At 38.9% G+C, this 17,195-nt stretch overlaps 1 protein-coding gene across 5 annotated transcripts in view; it reads right to left on the bottom strand.

The window, feature by feature from the left end:
- Window positions 1-1,257: 1,257 nt before the first annotated feature.
- The window catches only part of LOC124160570 (phosphatidylcholine:ceramide cholinephosphotransferase 2-like), a 479,802-nt gene continuing 463,864 nt past the window's right edge, over window positions 1,258-17,195 (bottom strand). For 4 of the 5 annotated variants that reach the window (XM_046536445.1, XM_046536442.1, XM_046536444.1 and 1 more), the window contains 5 exons: window positions 11,507-12,102; window positions 7,488-7,698; window positions 6,293-6,567; window positions 4,545-4,720; window positions 1,258-3,318 (listed from right to left, as the gene is read on the bottom strand). In XM_046536445.1, the coding sequence (XP_046392401.1) occupies window positions 3,163-3,318; window positions 4,545-4,720; window positions 6,293-6,567; window positions 7,488-7,698; window positions 11,507-12,101 (1,413 nt within the window). In that variant the 5' untranslated portion in view covers window position 12,102 and the 3' untranslated portion in view covers window positions 1,258-3,162. Of the gene's footprint in view, window positions 3,319-4,544; window positions 4,721-6,292; window positions 6,568-7,487; window positions 7,699-11,506; window positions 12,103-12,615; window positions 12,879-17,195 lie in introns of those variants that run through there. The other variant, XM_046536446.1, reaches the window with a different exon arrangement.

Below are 17,195 nucleotides of genomic sequence, written 5' to 3'. Positions count from 1 at the left end.
ACAATCTTGCCCGCTGATTTTCAGAATTCCACTGCTGGTCATGAATGTTGAGGTGGCAAGCAGTATATTTTGTTTGGACCACTTCCATAAATTTTTCAAGTCTATGAACTTCAGAGAACACACTTCTTCCAATTGGCGATGAATTTCCATCGGAGAATCCATCTTTGCAGGTAGAAGCTTAACTTTTCGTCAAGCACAATATTGCAACTGCTGAGTTCAGGCACATGTGCCTGACGGGCACAGAGGTGAAAAAACATTAACTCTTAGCATCTCCTCTCTGGCGTAACTCAGTGGTACACCTTTAAATTTATAAGAACCAGAATTAGTGAAGTCGAACACTTCAATTTCTAGTCGATTTCTTTCGTGCTATACATAGACCCCTTTACATGCCGTTATAAGTCCCTGGACCAATCCAGCAAGGCACGATTTAATGAGTTCTTTAGGCTAATAAGTATTATTATATGAAATGTATTTTAGCATGCGAATTCTATAATTTTTCTTTCAACATGCGTAGGGCATGTCAAAACAAAAAGTCCATAAGCATCAAGGGTGTATGCCGCCTAGTGATGTGAAGAAATGAAAAAAATCTTGTGCTGAGCCTATCAGATCCATTGCGCCCGACAGAAGGTTAATCATAGACCGCAGTTCACACTTGGTGGAAGCAGCAATCAGGATGCCCATCGCAAATGGGTACTGCACCGATAATAATCCTGCTAATGAGAAATTGTTAATGCGACAGCAAAGGTGAAGGCCCAATAAACATGACAGGGTGGCTAGATTTTGTGTAGTGCTGCATACTGCGATGTCTTAGCTTTGGAGAACTTATTTTTCATATGCCCTTTGTATAACGATATTATCAGAGAAAAGAAATGACCCTAGCTTCTCTCAGTATAAGTAATTTCAGTACAAAGTATGTACAAATGTTTTAAATGGTGATCCTTAAATGAACTAATGGTCTTATGTACTTTACATGAATCTTTAGGAAAATAAGGAAAAGAGTTGGCCTATTAGATACAAATCAGTTTTTTGACGTTACTTGTACTAGACCACATTACAGAAACTAAAAATCTCATTGAATCATTATTTAAAATCTTAACAGAAATCCGACAATGCAAATGTAAACAGATACATAATTATGGACGATCAGAGAATATTGAGAGAATGGCAGTCATTTACACACATACCTTTTCTGAAAACACAAAAAAAGGCTGCATTTTACAAACATGGGCGTGATTTACACAAAATAATTTACACAGCTCTAGAGAATTTTTGTTTTTATGTAAATAAATGAACAAAACAATTACTATAGATGTTGATCCATAGCTTTACAAAAAATCATGTACAAAAATGATGGAATGCACGACACAGCAAAATGTTGACTATAACACGAGAATAATGCATAATGTACAGTTTCATGTTTTCAGGGCACTTCAACCAAGCTATTGAATCATGTCACTTGCCCAAAACCATTGGTAAGTTAATCCCCTACGAAATCATGCAAAGAAAATCATCCCTAATTCAAATAGATTTAATTGAAAATTTTACCAAATAATGTTGAAATTTAATTTTATAAAAATACATTATTTTAGTTGTTGTAAAGATACTCTACAGCATCAAGTCTCTCTCTAAAGTTTACCATAAAAATATTATTTTAATGGCAGTTCTTTAAATTTGAATGTCAACAATCCTCTGACAGATGTTTTGGAACACTAGAAATAAGTTGGCAAAAATATTTAGCTATTAACAATAAAAACGCTATAACAAGGCACACCTCATGATTTCAGATACATAAAAAAAACATTTTCAGATAAATGTATGTAATCACGTCTATCAAACAATATTGCTGCCTGATATAGAAAAGCCTGGTTTTAAATTCGACAGTTATTATCTAACATATTTGATAAAGATTTTCACAACGATACACAACATAACAAATTACATAACTGCTATTAATGACTGATAACATGATGTGAGAAAAAGATTAAAAGTCAAAACAAGCTGCCAACAGACCATTTAAAATAATTTCATTAAATTTCAAAAGGACAAACTTCATTTATATATCCTCGATGCGAATATTTCATTTAACACAGAAATCAACAGCTGTAAAATAATCAGTGATCAACTTTTACCATGTCCAGTAGCATGAGTTACTTCTAGGAGATGAAAATAATTCAGTGCACAGATTACATAGGTCTTTGGAGGTTGCAAATTATGGGGTACTTCCTAACTTGTTGGCCAGAGTTGGTCCACCAGATATGAGATTAATTCTCTACATCTTCCTCTTCATCTACAATTAATTTTTTTATACACGATTATTAACAAGATACATGTAAAGCAACCCAAGTGCACAGATCCAAACCAATTTGGAAAACACTCAGCACAGCCATTAAGCACTTTTTCAATCTCAAATGGTTTTCAACGAGTACATCTTTAAACCAAACAAACAAATTGTTCTTCAACAGATACTTATGTACATATATACCTGGTTGTAGTAATACAATCTCTAATTCCAATAAATTTCATCATTAGGGATGTCTCTCACATACTTTTATATACATAAAAGAAGAACTCCGAAAGATAGAAGGATAGCAATGAATTACTTATGAGGAAGAGACGTGATCATGTCAATTAAGGCAACATATCAACACAGGATCACACGAAGGCACACTCATATCACACAAACATACACATTACTAAAATACCACACCGAAAATATTTTTTTACACGATTCTATTTTAGAAATACTTCTGCCGCCACCTACATGACTGGCAATTTAACAAAATTTTGACCTAATATAATTACATATGTGCAGATCTTTTCTTCGTGTATAAAATCACATTTAGCACATTGACGAATTCAGCGCATAGAAAACTAAAATTAAGTGTCTAAACATGTTTTCTCGCACAAATAATGCTGTTGGAAAATTGGGTGAACTAAATTAATTTTAGCCACATAAAACTCACTGCTATGTTGTAGCAATATGTTATAACAGTAACATGTTACAGCAAATGGCACTGTCAATCACTTGATAAGTTTTCGGGCAACACTTCCGGCTCATCTTTGGTAGAAACTTCTCTTGATGCCTAAAAATGCCCTGGTATCCCTCACACACATGCGCACTTCATGAACAGTCATTCAAGGCACAACAGCACCCTACAGTCGTTAACTATCCCTGTTGGGATGTTTGGCAAGGAATCTGCGAGGCCAGGGCAAGGGCCACTCATATTGCCGGGGAACTGGGCCTCCTACATTACCCTCAAAGTATCGGAACATTGAATACCACCAGACACGACTAAGGAAGTTATTTGGTCCACTTTGCTGCAAAAGAATAGAGTAAAAAAATTAATGAAAGCACATTTTAGGAATCTGTAGTGACTAGAATATAAAAATATCACAGATAACTACGGATATATGTATATAAGGCCACCATCACAAAAAATCACACTAACAATAATGAGTAGCAACACTTGTCAGCAACTTGGTTTAAAAAAAGTGGCAAAATAAGGCACCCCAGAATCTAACAACACGTGAGGAAAGAGTGGTAAGTTTTGCCATGGAGACCAACTTGTAAACTTCTAGCATGAAAGGGTAATTGGAGATAAATTCATGAACTTGCTAGAAGGAAATTAGAAAATTGGAAAACATATTTTTAAGGTGTTTTCAATCAAAAATACTGCCATAATTAACCATCATTACTGATGGAAGGGAAGTAAAATAGAAGCGATTCCTCATCACAACTAGGTACTTCACTACCTATCAACTGAGTGATTGATCAATTTAAAATTGTTATCGAGCATTATAAGACCTCTCTTTAGACACATGTATAAAATTAATGAAGGCCATTACACATTTTATAAGTGATAAATAACTACTTGAAGAAATTTAATAATGAAAACTGACAAGGTTGTGCAAATTTTGTTTGAATTTACCTACTTTTAAAATTATAGAACACATTAAAATAACATTTTCAATAAAATTTTTCTTACCACTCAACACAACTACTTCACTACCCATAAACTGAGTGATTAATCACTTTAAAATTATTACCTAACATTATAATATTTCTCCTGGACACATGTTTAAAACTAATGATGGCCATTACACATTTTATAAGAGATAAATCACTACTTGAAGAAATTTGACAATGAAAACTGACAAGGTCATGCAAATTTAGTTTGAATTGTCTTCCTTTTATGATCATGTATAGCACACATTGACAGTTTGAAGCTGTAGGTATAGTTACCACTCAATTTGCACCAGTAATTTCAACAGATTCAGGCTTCAATTGGTGCAAGTTAGACGTACTTAAATAAATAAAAGGTCATAGCACTTTTCCACAAATATTTTTTACTGCATACAACGCGTTTCGGATCACTGAGCCATCATCCGGTATAAGACCTGGTCTTGTACCATACGATGGCTCAGTGAGCTGAAACGCAGTAAAAAATTGTGTGGAAAAGTGCTACCTTCTTTTATTTATTTAAATATTGCACTAGTAACTTTAAATCAGACAACATATAAAATGCGGCAGCAGAAGAACCTACCTTCAAAGAGGTATTGTTGGCTATAGTATGGTAAATCCAAAATAGACGAGTGGTAATGTAATATGCTATTAAAACATCCACAGTGTAGTGCCCCCGTGCAATGAGCACCATTATAACACCTGTCAGAGCGCAGAGACAGGCTGTCCAGTGAACCAGGTAGCACCACTTTGGAGTGTCTAAAAGACAAAAAAGTAAGAGTTAAAATTATTTTTACCTTCACTACCCCAAAAATTCAATAAGTCATCGTTGATGAAGTCTTATCAGGTTTGGGAATGGCTTAAGATTAGCATCAGCCCAGTTAACCCGTACCACAATAGTAAACCTTGACCTTGATGACATCCTGAAAACTATCAGAAACCTGAGAAGAATCCATCGACATCAATGCCCAGGAAAGTCAGAAATCCATCAGGGTTCCCACTCTAACTGAATTATAAAAGTTCACGGTTTTCTCCAGGTTTTCACGGTCTACATTTCGTAAAATTCACAGTCTGCTTTTTTTTAATTTTAGGAATAAATATTGATCACGTAAAAATCACCAGCCGCACCTTTACTAAAAATTCAACAAACGCGATAAACTCCGGCAATGCAAATGCAGCAAAGAAAGTGCTCTTATTACGTCGCCTATCGTTAGCAAAATTTAGAGCCGGCTAAAGGTTGTGAGCGGGAAAATGGAGGGTGATAGGGAAGAGAAGAGGTGTCTGATTTTTCGCAAGGATTAATGAGCACTTTGGTAACCGGTCTTCGAATCACAGGCTCAAGATCAATGTGTCGTCATGGCACACGGACCAATAATTGCGCTTTGAATATACGTGGGCAGAAAATGCATGGAGAGTATCTGCGAGTTACTGACCTTGAAACATGATCGACATATCGATTTTTCTTTTGAACGGTCATTTGTAGTTCTACAATCAAGTTTGAGAGGATTTTAAGGTTTTATGATGAGGGTCATGGCGTTTTCCAGGTTTTTTTCACGGCTGATTCACGGTTGAGTGGGAACACTGCAGAAATCCATCATCACGATACATACAAATCATCAATGCTTTTTAAAATAACTATCAGACAGAGGTAATAGTGACAGAAATAATTCATGCATAAGCATAAGTGGAAAACCTTTTAAAGGGAGAATGAATGATGACAAGAACTACACTGACAACATATCCCTTCGACTCGACACAAAATGTTGTGCTTTTAAAAGCACAACATTTAACTAGCTAATTTATTCTGACTTAATCTAGTTAATTCTGACTTAATTAAGTCAGAATTAATTAGATAGTTTCTTTAAGCTATTAACTGAACAGAATCGCTAATAATTAACCACAACTGTGACACTTAATAATTTACTTGGAAGAGCTCTCGAACACACTACAAGTCATAGTATTTGCAACTAAATCATCCACAAAATATTTTGGTGACTTACTACAATGTTTGCCACGCAAAGAAAACTTGAAAGTTGGTCAAATTTAAAATGAACCAGCAACTAAATTACAATTTGATTCAAGGTTGTGGCTATAAAATTTTTTTTAATGGGAGGACAACATTTTAGGGAGGCTCATTTGGAGGGGGTATATCAACGATCATTACCCTAAGCACCAAATTATTTCACAAATTTTTCATGTTTATTTTTCTTTTAACAATTTGAGATGCTTGCAGTAGTAGCTTTTAAATGCTTGCATGCCAAAAAGGTGAATCCCTTGATTCACACATCCAATACACAGAAAAATTAATAAATAATATAAACCTCCACTTACATTCTCGAATAATAAGATAGCTCATGACAAGAATAACTGTGTGACCACTGTAGATGTAGTCCCCACAGAATGTGTGTTGACCATTGATTGACAGGCCAAAGCCAGAGAGAAGCTGAAGAACACGACGCGCAACAATAAAGGGGGAAGTTTCATTCGCTTTGGGTGAGCAGTAGTATGTTTGACTCGCAACAGGCAGAACAGTCACAAACATAGTTATAGACCGCATCAGGTACAGAAGGCCGAGGAGGAGGAAAAGACGTCTCATAACAATAAACCTGAAAATAAACAAGAGAAAAACATCAGGAAACTGGTAGCTTCAGGTGAGAAGTGGTGGAATCGATCCATTGTAAATAAAAGAGATGTCGCAAGTCTAATGAAAACTTCATAATTAATTTTGATGTTTTCACATTATTACCAAGTGTGAAAACATTGTAATGCAATGAACAGTGAATGAAGTTTTTCAATGAAACTTGCCAGATCTCTTTCAATTATGACAAATACATCACATGGAAATGTGCATCAATATACATGGCAGAAAACTTGATTTTAATTAGCTATTAAACAGATCTTTAAAGCAATGTTAATCACATCAATGAAATTTACCATCGCTTCAACCATCCCAGTGTCCCTGACAACAGACAGGATAGTATAGCTGCTACTTTTGGACAGCAAGTAAAAGTAATTAAACCTTGAACTCAATACTGATAAAGGTTTTGAAGTTTGCCATTGCATTTGGCTGACAAATAATTTGAAATTCCTAAAACAAAAACTCTGCGAATCTATTACCAAACAACAGTTTTGGTTGAATAGAGTTTCACAATCCCGCAATAAGATTAGAGAATTATAGAATTAAATTTTGTCCCATGGGTTAAAGCAAATAAAAATCTTGAAATACTCAAGCTTATGGAGATGAATGCATGAGTGTCACAAGATGACAGGACAAGTAAGAACACACATTTGCATCTTTTTACTTGAGATATACTCATTTGAATTTTCCAGGTTGAATGTTTAAAGGAATAACTTAGACCCAGAAACTGAGGATAAATTCAACTAACTGACAAAGAACAATCATTATGGAAACAACTCTTCGCTACCCTGGTTTAAGTGGAGGACTAGATTATGGGTCGTTGTAATTCTAGAAAAAACCCTTGGACAAATAAAAATAATTATTACGATTATAATCTGTCATACTAACCTGTGTCTATGAAGTACAAGTACAAGCAGCGCTGTATTAGTGCAGATCACAATTAGGACTTCTGATACCGTTAAACCCCAGTCAGCAACTGTGACATGGTCAAGTATTAGATCTGGAAGGGGACCATACTTATCCCTATCAGGCACTCGCTCATGAACTAAAGCCAGTGAAACGGTAGTGAGAATGAAGTTAATCACTAGAAACAGGAACGCTGAAAAATAGATGAGAAAAATATTTTAATAATTGGCGATGACTAAGGGACAGAGGCTAGAGTCCAGGAGGATAACATTTTCAATGCAGAATTTTGGCAACACCAGGTGACTTTGCAGAAATTCAACATTGGGGGCGTTCCGATCGGTTAATTAAATTCAATCCAAGTACAAACACTTTCAGTACCATGCTTGGCTTTGGCCACTGAATTCCGACATAAAGCACACAATCACACTGTCGTCAGGTACATTGCGTTTGGCAGCATTTCATCATCAAGAATTAACTAAAATACCTATGTAAATGAGCCCTGGCTCGGGGGAAGAGGGGGCCGGATTGTGGCCTCACCCGAGCCAGGTAAAATAAAACAAAAGTCAAGTCTACAAACACCAAAATTCCAAAGGAGAACACCACATGATATAAGAAGGGATCCACAATTTCCAGTGATTCTAATCCAAAATCGAATCTTCCAGCGATCTGAATCAAATCTCGAGAATATATTCATAAAATGCTTAAAATTTAGAAAATTTATTGACAGCATGCATGTATATTCACTTCCAGGAAGATACACTTCATGAAAAATTTACAGGTATCTGAGCGATGCCACTCCACATTTTCCCACAGAAGCATACTAAGCAACTCTTGCATAGACTACAAGAGAAACAATTTCAGAAAGAACAGTCAATAAGAAGTCCATTAATAATTTCAAATCCCAAGGTCAGAAAACCCCAGTAGGCACAATGTAAACAATAGTGTTGAAAACAATTGTTTGAAGTAGTATTATTTCCTAGTTAAAGTAGGCTATTTTGGTGGGTTTATTAAACATAATAACACCAGTTTTCTTGTACGGTTCAGAAGTGTGGGTAGTGTGAAAGCAGACTGAAAAAAAGCTGAGTGTTTTCGAAAATAAAATATTGAGATGCATTTAATGGCCCATATACAACAAGAAAATATGGAGGACCTGAACCAGTAAAGAGCTACAAGAACTTTATAAAGACCCAGACATACAATTGAGGACCTTAAATCTGGAATCCAGAAACCCAGAAATCCGGAACGTTTGAAAATTCCTCTGCATAGTGTTTCGACTTGCCACTCTCCGCACCTTGTTCTTGGACGAATAGGAAGTTAGCACACGCTAAGAACATAAGCTAACAAGCTAGGCAGGGACATGTACGGATCTCAAATATCAAGCACAAGAGCCTGAACGCATTTATAAATTAATTCATTAACAAAATATACCATGAAGACCGGAAATCTAGAAACTCTTTGGTCCCAAGTTTTCTGGATTTGAGGTCCTCAACAGTAATAGTATTGATCAAAAGTAGAATACTTCAGTGGGCAGGCCATGTGACAAGAAGAGAAGAGGACATAACGATAAAAGCGGTATCAGTTGGTCTACCAAGGGGAAAGCGACCTCTGGGACAGTTGCGTCTACGCTAGAAAGACCAAATTGAGAAAGACATGAGAAGAATGGAAATAGATGCTCGCTGGATGCAAGACTGAGGGAGATAGCGGGGCATTGTTGACAAGGCCAAAAACCTCCAGAGGTTTGAGTGGTCTATAATGTAAGTGGTATTTTAAATTGTGCTCTTAGATTTTAGTTACAGGAAGAACAATTGGTGGAATTAATGTACAAGTCATTCTTCACATTTTAACTGTTACAAAGATTTTTTAGAATCTCATCAAATCCACATTAGAATCTAGTGGATTTTAATGACCCATCCCTAGATATTAGTTTGATACATCAACTTACTACCCCGCAAGCTGCCTAAAAAGGCATGTGGTTGGGGTTGTTAGGACACCAGCCATTTGCATATAAAAAGCATATGCTCAAACAAAATTATGACTAGCATTTATTCTTTGATGTTTCGGGGAAAAAACGAATTCCCATACCTATCCGTTTAGCAAAATAACACTCTCAATTTAATGCTTCTGTCGGTCCTGGAAATATAGTGGGACTCTATGATGATGTTCTACATGTTGCAATTAAAGATATCTACTCTCAATTGTTAAGGCAATCTAGGGCTAGAGTGCCGCCTCTAAGTCTGTAACAACTCCCGGTCCAATTTGGTTAACGCCTGGGTAAAGCTGTCTGTACGCCCGTAGCAGTTTTTGATGGGTCAAACGGCTTTCCTTTGTATTTTTTATTCAGTTGACAGATTGAGTCTTTCTGCATCAGACAGAAGGAACAGGCCAGAGAGATTGACTACAGAGGTATAGTAAGAAAAGGTTTTTCGAGCTAGTACGAAGGATCTAGGAGGGATGTTGGCTGGAGGATTTCATGAAGACAGTTCTAATTTCTCTACCGAAAAAGAAGAAAGCTCTTGAATGTGGAGATTAAAGGACTATTAGCTTAATATCGCACGTGGCGAAAGTGGTACTTAGGATATTGAACAGACCAATGGAGGCGAGGGCAAACGAGTATTTGGGTGATGATCAGTTTGGTTTTAGAAAAGGGAAGTCAACTTGTGATGCAATAGCAATAATGAGTTCCCTGGTGGAGAGGAACCTAGAATATAGCCAGGACATGTATGCATTTTTCGTGGATTTTGAAAAATCATTTGTTAGAGTGAACTGGGTAAATTTAATGGATATTTTCAAGAAAATTGGTGTAGATTAGAGGGATAGGCAACTGATTCGTAATCTGTATATGGCTCAGACTGCGCAAGTGAGGGGAGCGGACGGTGAATCTGGTTGGGCACGCATGGGCCGAGGAGTGAGGCAAGGCACTCCTGCTCTTTAATGTGTACACTGAGAAGAAGGTAAGGGAAGTGTGGAATGAGTTAGAAGATGGAGTAAAAGTGGGAGGAATGATGTTCAAATCAGTGAGATTCGTGGATGATCAGGCATTGATTAGCCAGTCAGCGAGGGGGCTTCAGGCTCTAGTAGATGTGTAATAACAGCTACGCGAGGAGTATGGGATGAGAATTAATCACAAGAAGAACAAGGTTGTGCAGTTTTGTAAATCATCACGAGCAAGGAATTTGAAACTTGAGATAAAGGTGTGTGGTGAAAAACTTGAGCAGTTCAACTATTTAGGCAGCACATTAGAGGAAAACAGATACAGTAGCAAGGACATTAGGAAGAGAATTGCATTGGCAAAGGAGGCGTTCATGAATAGAAGGTAGCTTCTGAGAGGTTTGCTATGTAAGAATTTAAAGAAAAGGTCAGTGAATAGTCTAATCTGGAGTGTAGTGCTTTACTGTGCAGAAACATGGACAATTAGGAAGGAGGATGAGAGAAGACTGGAGACTTTCAAGATGTGGGTGTGGCAAAGAATGGAGAGGGTGAAGTGGATGGAGAGGAGGAATGAGGAAGTGCTGGACATGGTGGGTGAGGAGAGGCAGCTTTTAGATGAGATATGGAGGAGACAGAAGGTATGGATGGAGCGAGTACTTAGCAGGAAGGGGATGTTGAAAACAGCGTTAGAGGGTAGAATGTTAGGTAAAAGAGGGCGAGGAAAGTAAAGAATAGGATTTTTGGATAGAATGAAAGGGAGTAGGCCTTATTTTGAATTGAAGAGGGAAGTAGTTGATGGGGATGGAGGATCCCAGAATTCTTCTCAAGTACTCCATGGAAACCTACCTTAATCGGTAGAATGCTTTAATAATAGCTAAAATGTTTTCACAATTAAGTGCAGGCATTTTCCATTAGAGCCACGCTTTTTTCAAGACTGGACCCTCCTCAACCAAAACCCTTTCCGAAGCACATGATCACAAAGCTCACTCTTCACGGAGTGGCTATCTCCTCACTCTCTGAGCGATGATGAATACACGATCACACAGGTCACCATCCTACAACCGAAAACTCACCAATGAAAGTCTTCCACTTCTCCTTGGGGAACCTGGGCTCCTCACGGAGCGGCGCCGGGACGTCGATCCGCACCACCCCGTTCGCACTTCCGCCGGGCCCACCACCGATCCCCCCCACTCCCGCACCCACCAAACCACCACCCCCCAGCGTGTCCGAGTCCTTCTGCTGGTAGTAAACCTGCTCGGAGGGGCCCTCGCTCACCTCCCAGCCGTGGTGAAGGTGGTGGTGATGGTACTCGCCGTTGACGCCCTTGGGGGGTCCTCCGAGCAGGGGCTGCCGCTGGTACACGTCCTGGGTCATCGGGTGCACGATCCCTCCGCCGCCCGTGATGAGTTCCTCGTCGACCTCCTCGGCGACCACGTGGTGGCCGACCATGGGGCGGCCATCTTCGTCCGTGACGCCGACGCCGCCCGACGACGTGGAGGACACGGGTGAGCCCCGGTCCCTCGACCGGGGAGCCGACGGGTGCGAGGTCGGCGAAGTGGAGGGCGAGCGGAGGAAGTGATGCAGGAGGTGGCCGTTGGTGTGGTTTGGACGGTCTGTGCTCTGGAAGCTGCCGTAGTCACCGTGGCTGCTTTTGGGGTCCAACACCATTCTGCAAAGAGGGGAGAAATTGAAAATTTAGATTTCCAAACTCAATGCAGTCAAGTGCATCCGTATTCAAGAGTGTGGGTGGGGGTCAAGCACCGGCTCAATCGAGTACCAAGGAGAGGTGGGGGGTCGCCCCGGCGGCGATAAAGAGAGCAGGCGCCAAAATTGAGCCGTGAGACTCATTGAACCTCTAACCTTTCAATGCTATGACCCATCTAGTTAGCTAAGTAGCCTTGGAACACCACTGCCCATATTAATGGTGTGGAAGTGCTTGACGATGGAAATAATGAGCTTAGAACATCAGCATTATTGTTCAATGAAAAACTTAATGCAAAAACTAGGTATTTTTTCTAAAATACTTTTCGCTACCACATCAATACTTCCTTCGTCGACATTACACGATCCTCGACGAAATTTAGGTCGAATAGTAAAGTTTTTACGCGGAACTGCTAAATAATTATACTCATTATTTTATAATGCCAAACTCAACCGAAGGAAATTTATATCGACTACGTACCACTGAAAAGCATAAGGGGTGACAATTCATGTGATCTCCACGTATACACACAGGGCTACAGCAGATGTGTCCACTCCGAATACGATCCTCAATGAACGAGAGTCGCCTACGAGACTATTTCGCGTAGATGTACCCTTCGCCAGGTTCTATTGATTTATGAATTGAACACAATGAAGTTTATCTATGAGAAAAATTAAATATCAACAGCATAAACGAAAGAGGTAAAAGTAAACACAAACTACTGAGTAAAAGTCTGCCCGCAAGCATACCATGGCAACGAATAAACATTGCGTATAATCACGCTTGTCATTCCTTCAATGCACTGTTGTTCTTTTCAAGGAAAATGCGTGAGATTTCCTATGGATTCGCCTACCATGCAAGTCATACTTTCATTTATGGTATATCAACATCCTTCCATATTTGCTATCACCAGAGGTCTTGAGACGATAACAAAAAGTACACTCCAAATTTTGACAATACATTCGAGCAGTCGTAAACTTTGATTGATGTAGAGGGATATATTAACAATTAAACATATAGGCAATATTGCAATGATTGAAATCGAAGAATCAAGAGAGAAAAATATAACACAAAACGGGAGCTCTCCGGAAGGAATTAAAACCTTCCATTCAGTCATTTTGTTCTTGTGACATATTTAACACAATTATGAATCTGATGAGTGTGTTTTCAGGAAAGTTCTGTACGGAGACCGTGCAAACAATACCATCATAACAAGGTGAGCAGTGGACTTTTGAGAAGACATAGGAATGGGTACAGTTTTCGGCGCTAAAAAGTTAAGGAAAGGATCTCTTGTATTTCGAAATCGTGTTAGCCTCCCTCCCCCAGAAGCTGGCAAGCCACCCCAGATTTCTGGCTTCGAGCCAGATGCCATCATGAATGAAACACACTGTAGCAAATTACTCTATTTTATAAGTCCTTAATCAAGTGAGTGTCGATGCTTATGGCTTCTCAAGAACGACTTTTGGCTGTATGTATGGAATCCTCAACATCATCTACATCCCAAACATTCTCCCCTCCCTCTGCTGTGAATCGCGCCACAAAGGCCGAATCGCCTCGCACTCTGAGTAATTACGAACAAGAGCGAGAACAAATTGGGGCGCAGTCACTAAAATCGGAGGCCAAAACAGAAAATCTCAACCTCAACATAACTGTCGTTATTTAAGTATTCTACCGATTAAGGTATGTTTTCATGGAAAACTAATGAAGTATTCTGGTCGCCTCCACTTCCTTCATGTACTTCCCTCATCAGTTCACAAAAACGCCTAAGTACTCCCTTTCATTACATCAAAAAATCCTATTCTCTTCCTTCCTCTCCCTCACTCACCTAATGATCTATCCTTCAAATACTGTTTTCAAAATCCCCTCCCCGCTAAGTACTCCCTCTATCCATACCTTCTGTCTCTCCTTACCCCACATGCCCAGCACTTCGTAGGAAATGAAAAAAATTAGTGAAGTAAATACTTAAAAATACGAGGAAAAATACGTGGATAAGACATTTTGGAACACGCATGCCAATGTTTGTTATCCTCGTGTTTTCCTCCAGAAATTAATCCAATGAAGTGATTAGCATAGACTTCTCGGGAGAGACTGTTAGCCTTTATTTTTTTACTGATTAACATATAACATAAAAAATAACAAGCAAACATCTATATCGTAATTAAATACATCTGGGACAAACTCAAGCAGCCCATTACTACTGGGGGTATCCGAGACACTCCGACGTTCGTGGCTACCACAAGCTTAGGATTGAAACGAGAATGACTGCGTACGAAAACAAACAATTACTACAGGAGACACCGCCATTCTAACTTCCAATTATCTACTATGTAAGGCGGAACTGAAAACGATTCATGCAGCAAAAATCATTACTCGGAAAGTACATTACTTCTGTTAAGGCCGTTTTGCACGGTGAATTTTCATTCGAATGAAATTTCGGAACAAAAAGCAGAGCACAGGACAGAAAATCATTATCCTACTAACCGAACCTCAAACAAATCAATTCGCGAACCAAGAGATACGATAAAAAGGCGCGAATACATGCATAAGAAGCAAATACGCACGAGTGATAATGAAACGAGTTTATATTCGGATACTCACGCGTTCCGCTGTTAAGTAGATGCAGTTTGAAAAAGGTATTTGTTCATCCAATAAAGCAGTCAATACACTATATGAGCATTATTTATATCAGTAAACTGAGCTTGAAACTGGATCGGGGCAAAAATGAACACTAATCGCAGCTGAAAATCATCACCTTATTTATTTATACACGAAACGATATGCTTATCGTGCTTGAGAACATAAGAGAAGGTGAGAAGTGTTGACAGGAAGCAATCATTCTCTCGAAAATGATATAGGATACTTAAGTAGAGACAATATTTCTTGGTTTCAGGTAGGTCAGATTGGGGTATTCACATATCTAAAGACTTGTCATTCTTCAAGGATGTGGTAGTAAACATGTCTCCGGTTTCATTTAGTATAAGTAGAGAGACTAGAACAGATAGATTTAGAATGTCGTTTTTCCGCGATCGATAAGCGACAATAACGGAAGCTATAGGACTGAGAAATAGGCTGGTTGACTGGTCGTATAGATTACTAACTTATGTATTCCTTAATGCATGTTTCAGAATTTTTCTGGTACTCCTAAAAGAATGTTTTACCTTTATAGGCATATTGCCTCCATAAGTAGGATATATATATATATATATATATATATTCAGCTGACGAAGAAGCATGAAGTGCTTCGATAGCTTCACAAGTTCATTTATTCAATGTAAGTGTTTCTTTTTTGTGTCTCTGTGTGTAACGACATTTATATATATATAATTAATCCCATAGCTTATGTGTCATGGCTAGCGTGCATGTTGCGTAGCGAATTATCGTGAAAGTAAACTTAAAGCCCCATGGATGATGTTGGTGATGTTTCACCCCCTGCCAAACACCTCTGTAGGTGCAGTGGCGTAACTATGGGGGGGTATGAGGGAATAGATGCCCCCAAAAGCCTCGGAGAAAAGATATTTAAAACTATTGTCTAGTTTTGACATATAATAGCTGCATCTGCTTGAAGTTAAATTTCAAGGGCCAAAATTATGTAAAATGTATTTCCAGGCATGTCATTTAAATTTTTTTTCCCGGAACCCCCGTTCCCAAGGGAAGGGGGTCTCCACTCCAGGCCCCTTTTGCCCCTCAAAGCATATTTCTTGTTACGCCAATGTGCAGGTGGGTATTAAGGTAATGTGTAGATATAGATGTAAAGCTATACAGCATCAAAAGTTTTTCGAAGCAAAAAAATCACGCAGAAAAAACATTCCGATCATAACAATTATAGATTATTCTGTACACCATTGAGGGACGCCAAGGTTAAGGAAGAGGATGTTATTGCCAGATCACTTCCTTGGTAATGCTCACGAACTGAAATGAGTCACCCATTCTCACGGCCTACCGTTCAAGGCGACGCAGTTTTAGTAAACACAGCTCCATGATTGTTTCAATGAATTGGGTGCTGTCAGGCGACCACCTGAAACCGATAACAAACATGAGCAAAACGGCGGCAGATAATACACTACGTACACGCCTAACGCATCTATGTTGACACACAAGTAAATGGGAGGCTTGTACACGAGTGTTTAACAGCGGCGGGATAGGAAGGGCATCACAAAAAAGGTTAAAAATGGAATGGCACGAGAAGTTTGTGTAGGAGCATAGAGGGGTTAGTAGTACGCAATATACTCCCGAGTTAAAATATAGGGCAAGGGGAGACCCGGAAAGGACATGAGAATATTCTGAGTTAGGAGTGATAACGATAGGCGGTAGAAGAATGACTTTCACAGCGCCGAATATATTATGTTCACAGCAAATGATAACACAAAAGAATATCGGAGAAGCGAGAAAAAAAAACAACCTTGAACTTCAGTCGAAACATGCTGCCGAAGAGGTATTGAACAGAATAATCACTGACAGCTTACATTCCGAGGAAATAAATTCAAAGATAAAACAGGTTATAGCAGGCGAGTGCATTTTCAATTAGTTTTAGATGTATATTTCAGCTAAGAAGCTTTACTACATGATATTTCTTAATCGGAAAACCAAAAGTCATAAGGATGAGGAGCATATGATGAAGTAGCATCAACACTTTATGTTGCCGTGTAACGACAATTAATTGAACATCCGTCAAAGATATGCGTATATGCAGATTGCAAAAGGAATAAATCGGCGGCAGATTGGAATTTGTGCTACTTTCACTGAGAGAATACATCTACATAGTACCCCGCAAGTCGCCTAAAAGGCGTGTGGCAGGGGGTGTTAGGACACCAGCCGTTTGCAACTAAAAAAAAATGAAGTGCTAAAACGAGGTTGGGACTAGCGTTTATCAAAGTCCTTTACGGTTCGGGGGAAAAACGAGTTCCCATATCTATCCGTATGGCAAAACATCTCTCTTAATTAATCGCCTCTATCGGGCCTGGAAATACAGTGTGGCTCTAATATTATGTTCTCTGTGTCGCTCTTAAAGATATCCATGCTCAATTGTTCAAGCAATCTAAGCCTGGCGCGCAGCCTCCGAG

This window comes from Ischnura elegans, chromosome 6 (assembly GCF_921293095.1).
Source record: "Ischnura elegans chromosome 6, ioIscEleg1.1, whole genome shotgun sequence".
Lineage (NCBI taxonomy): Eukaryota > Metazoa > Arthropoda > Insecta > Odonata > Coenagrionidae > Ischnura > Ischnura elegans.
Note: the sequence above shows the minus strand (reverse complement) of the source record. Positions and strands in the feature narration are given on the sequence as shown.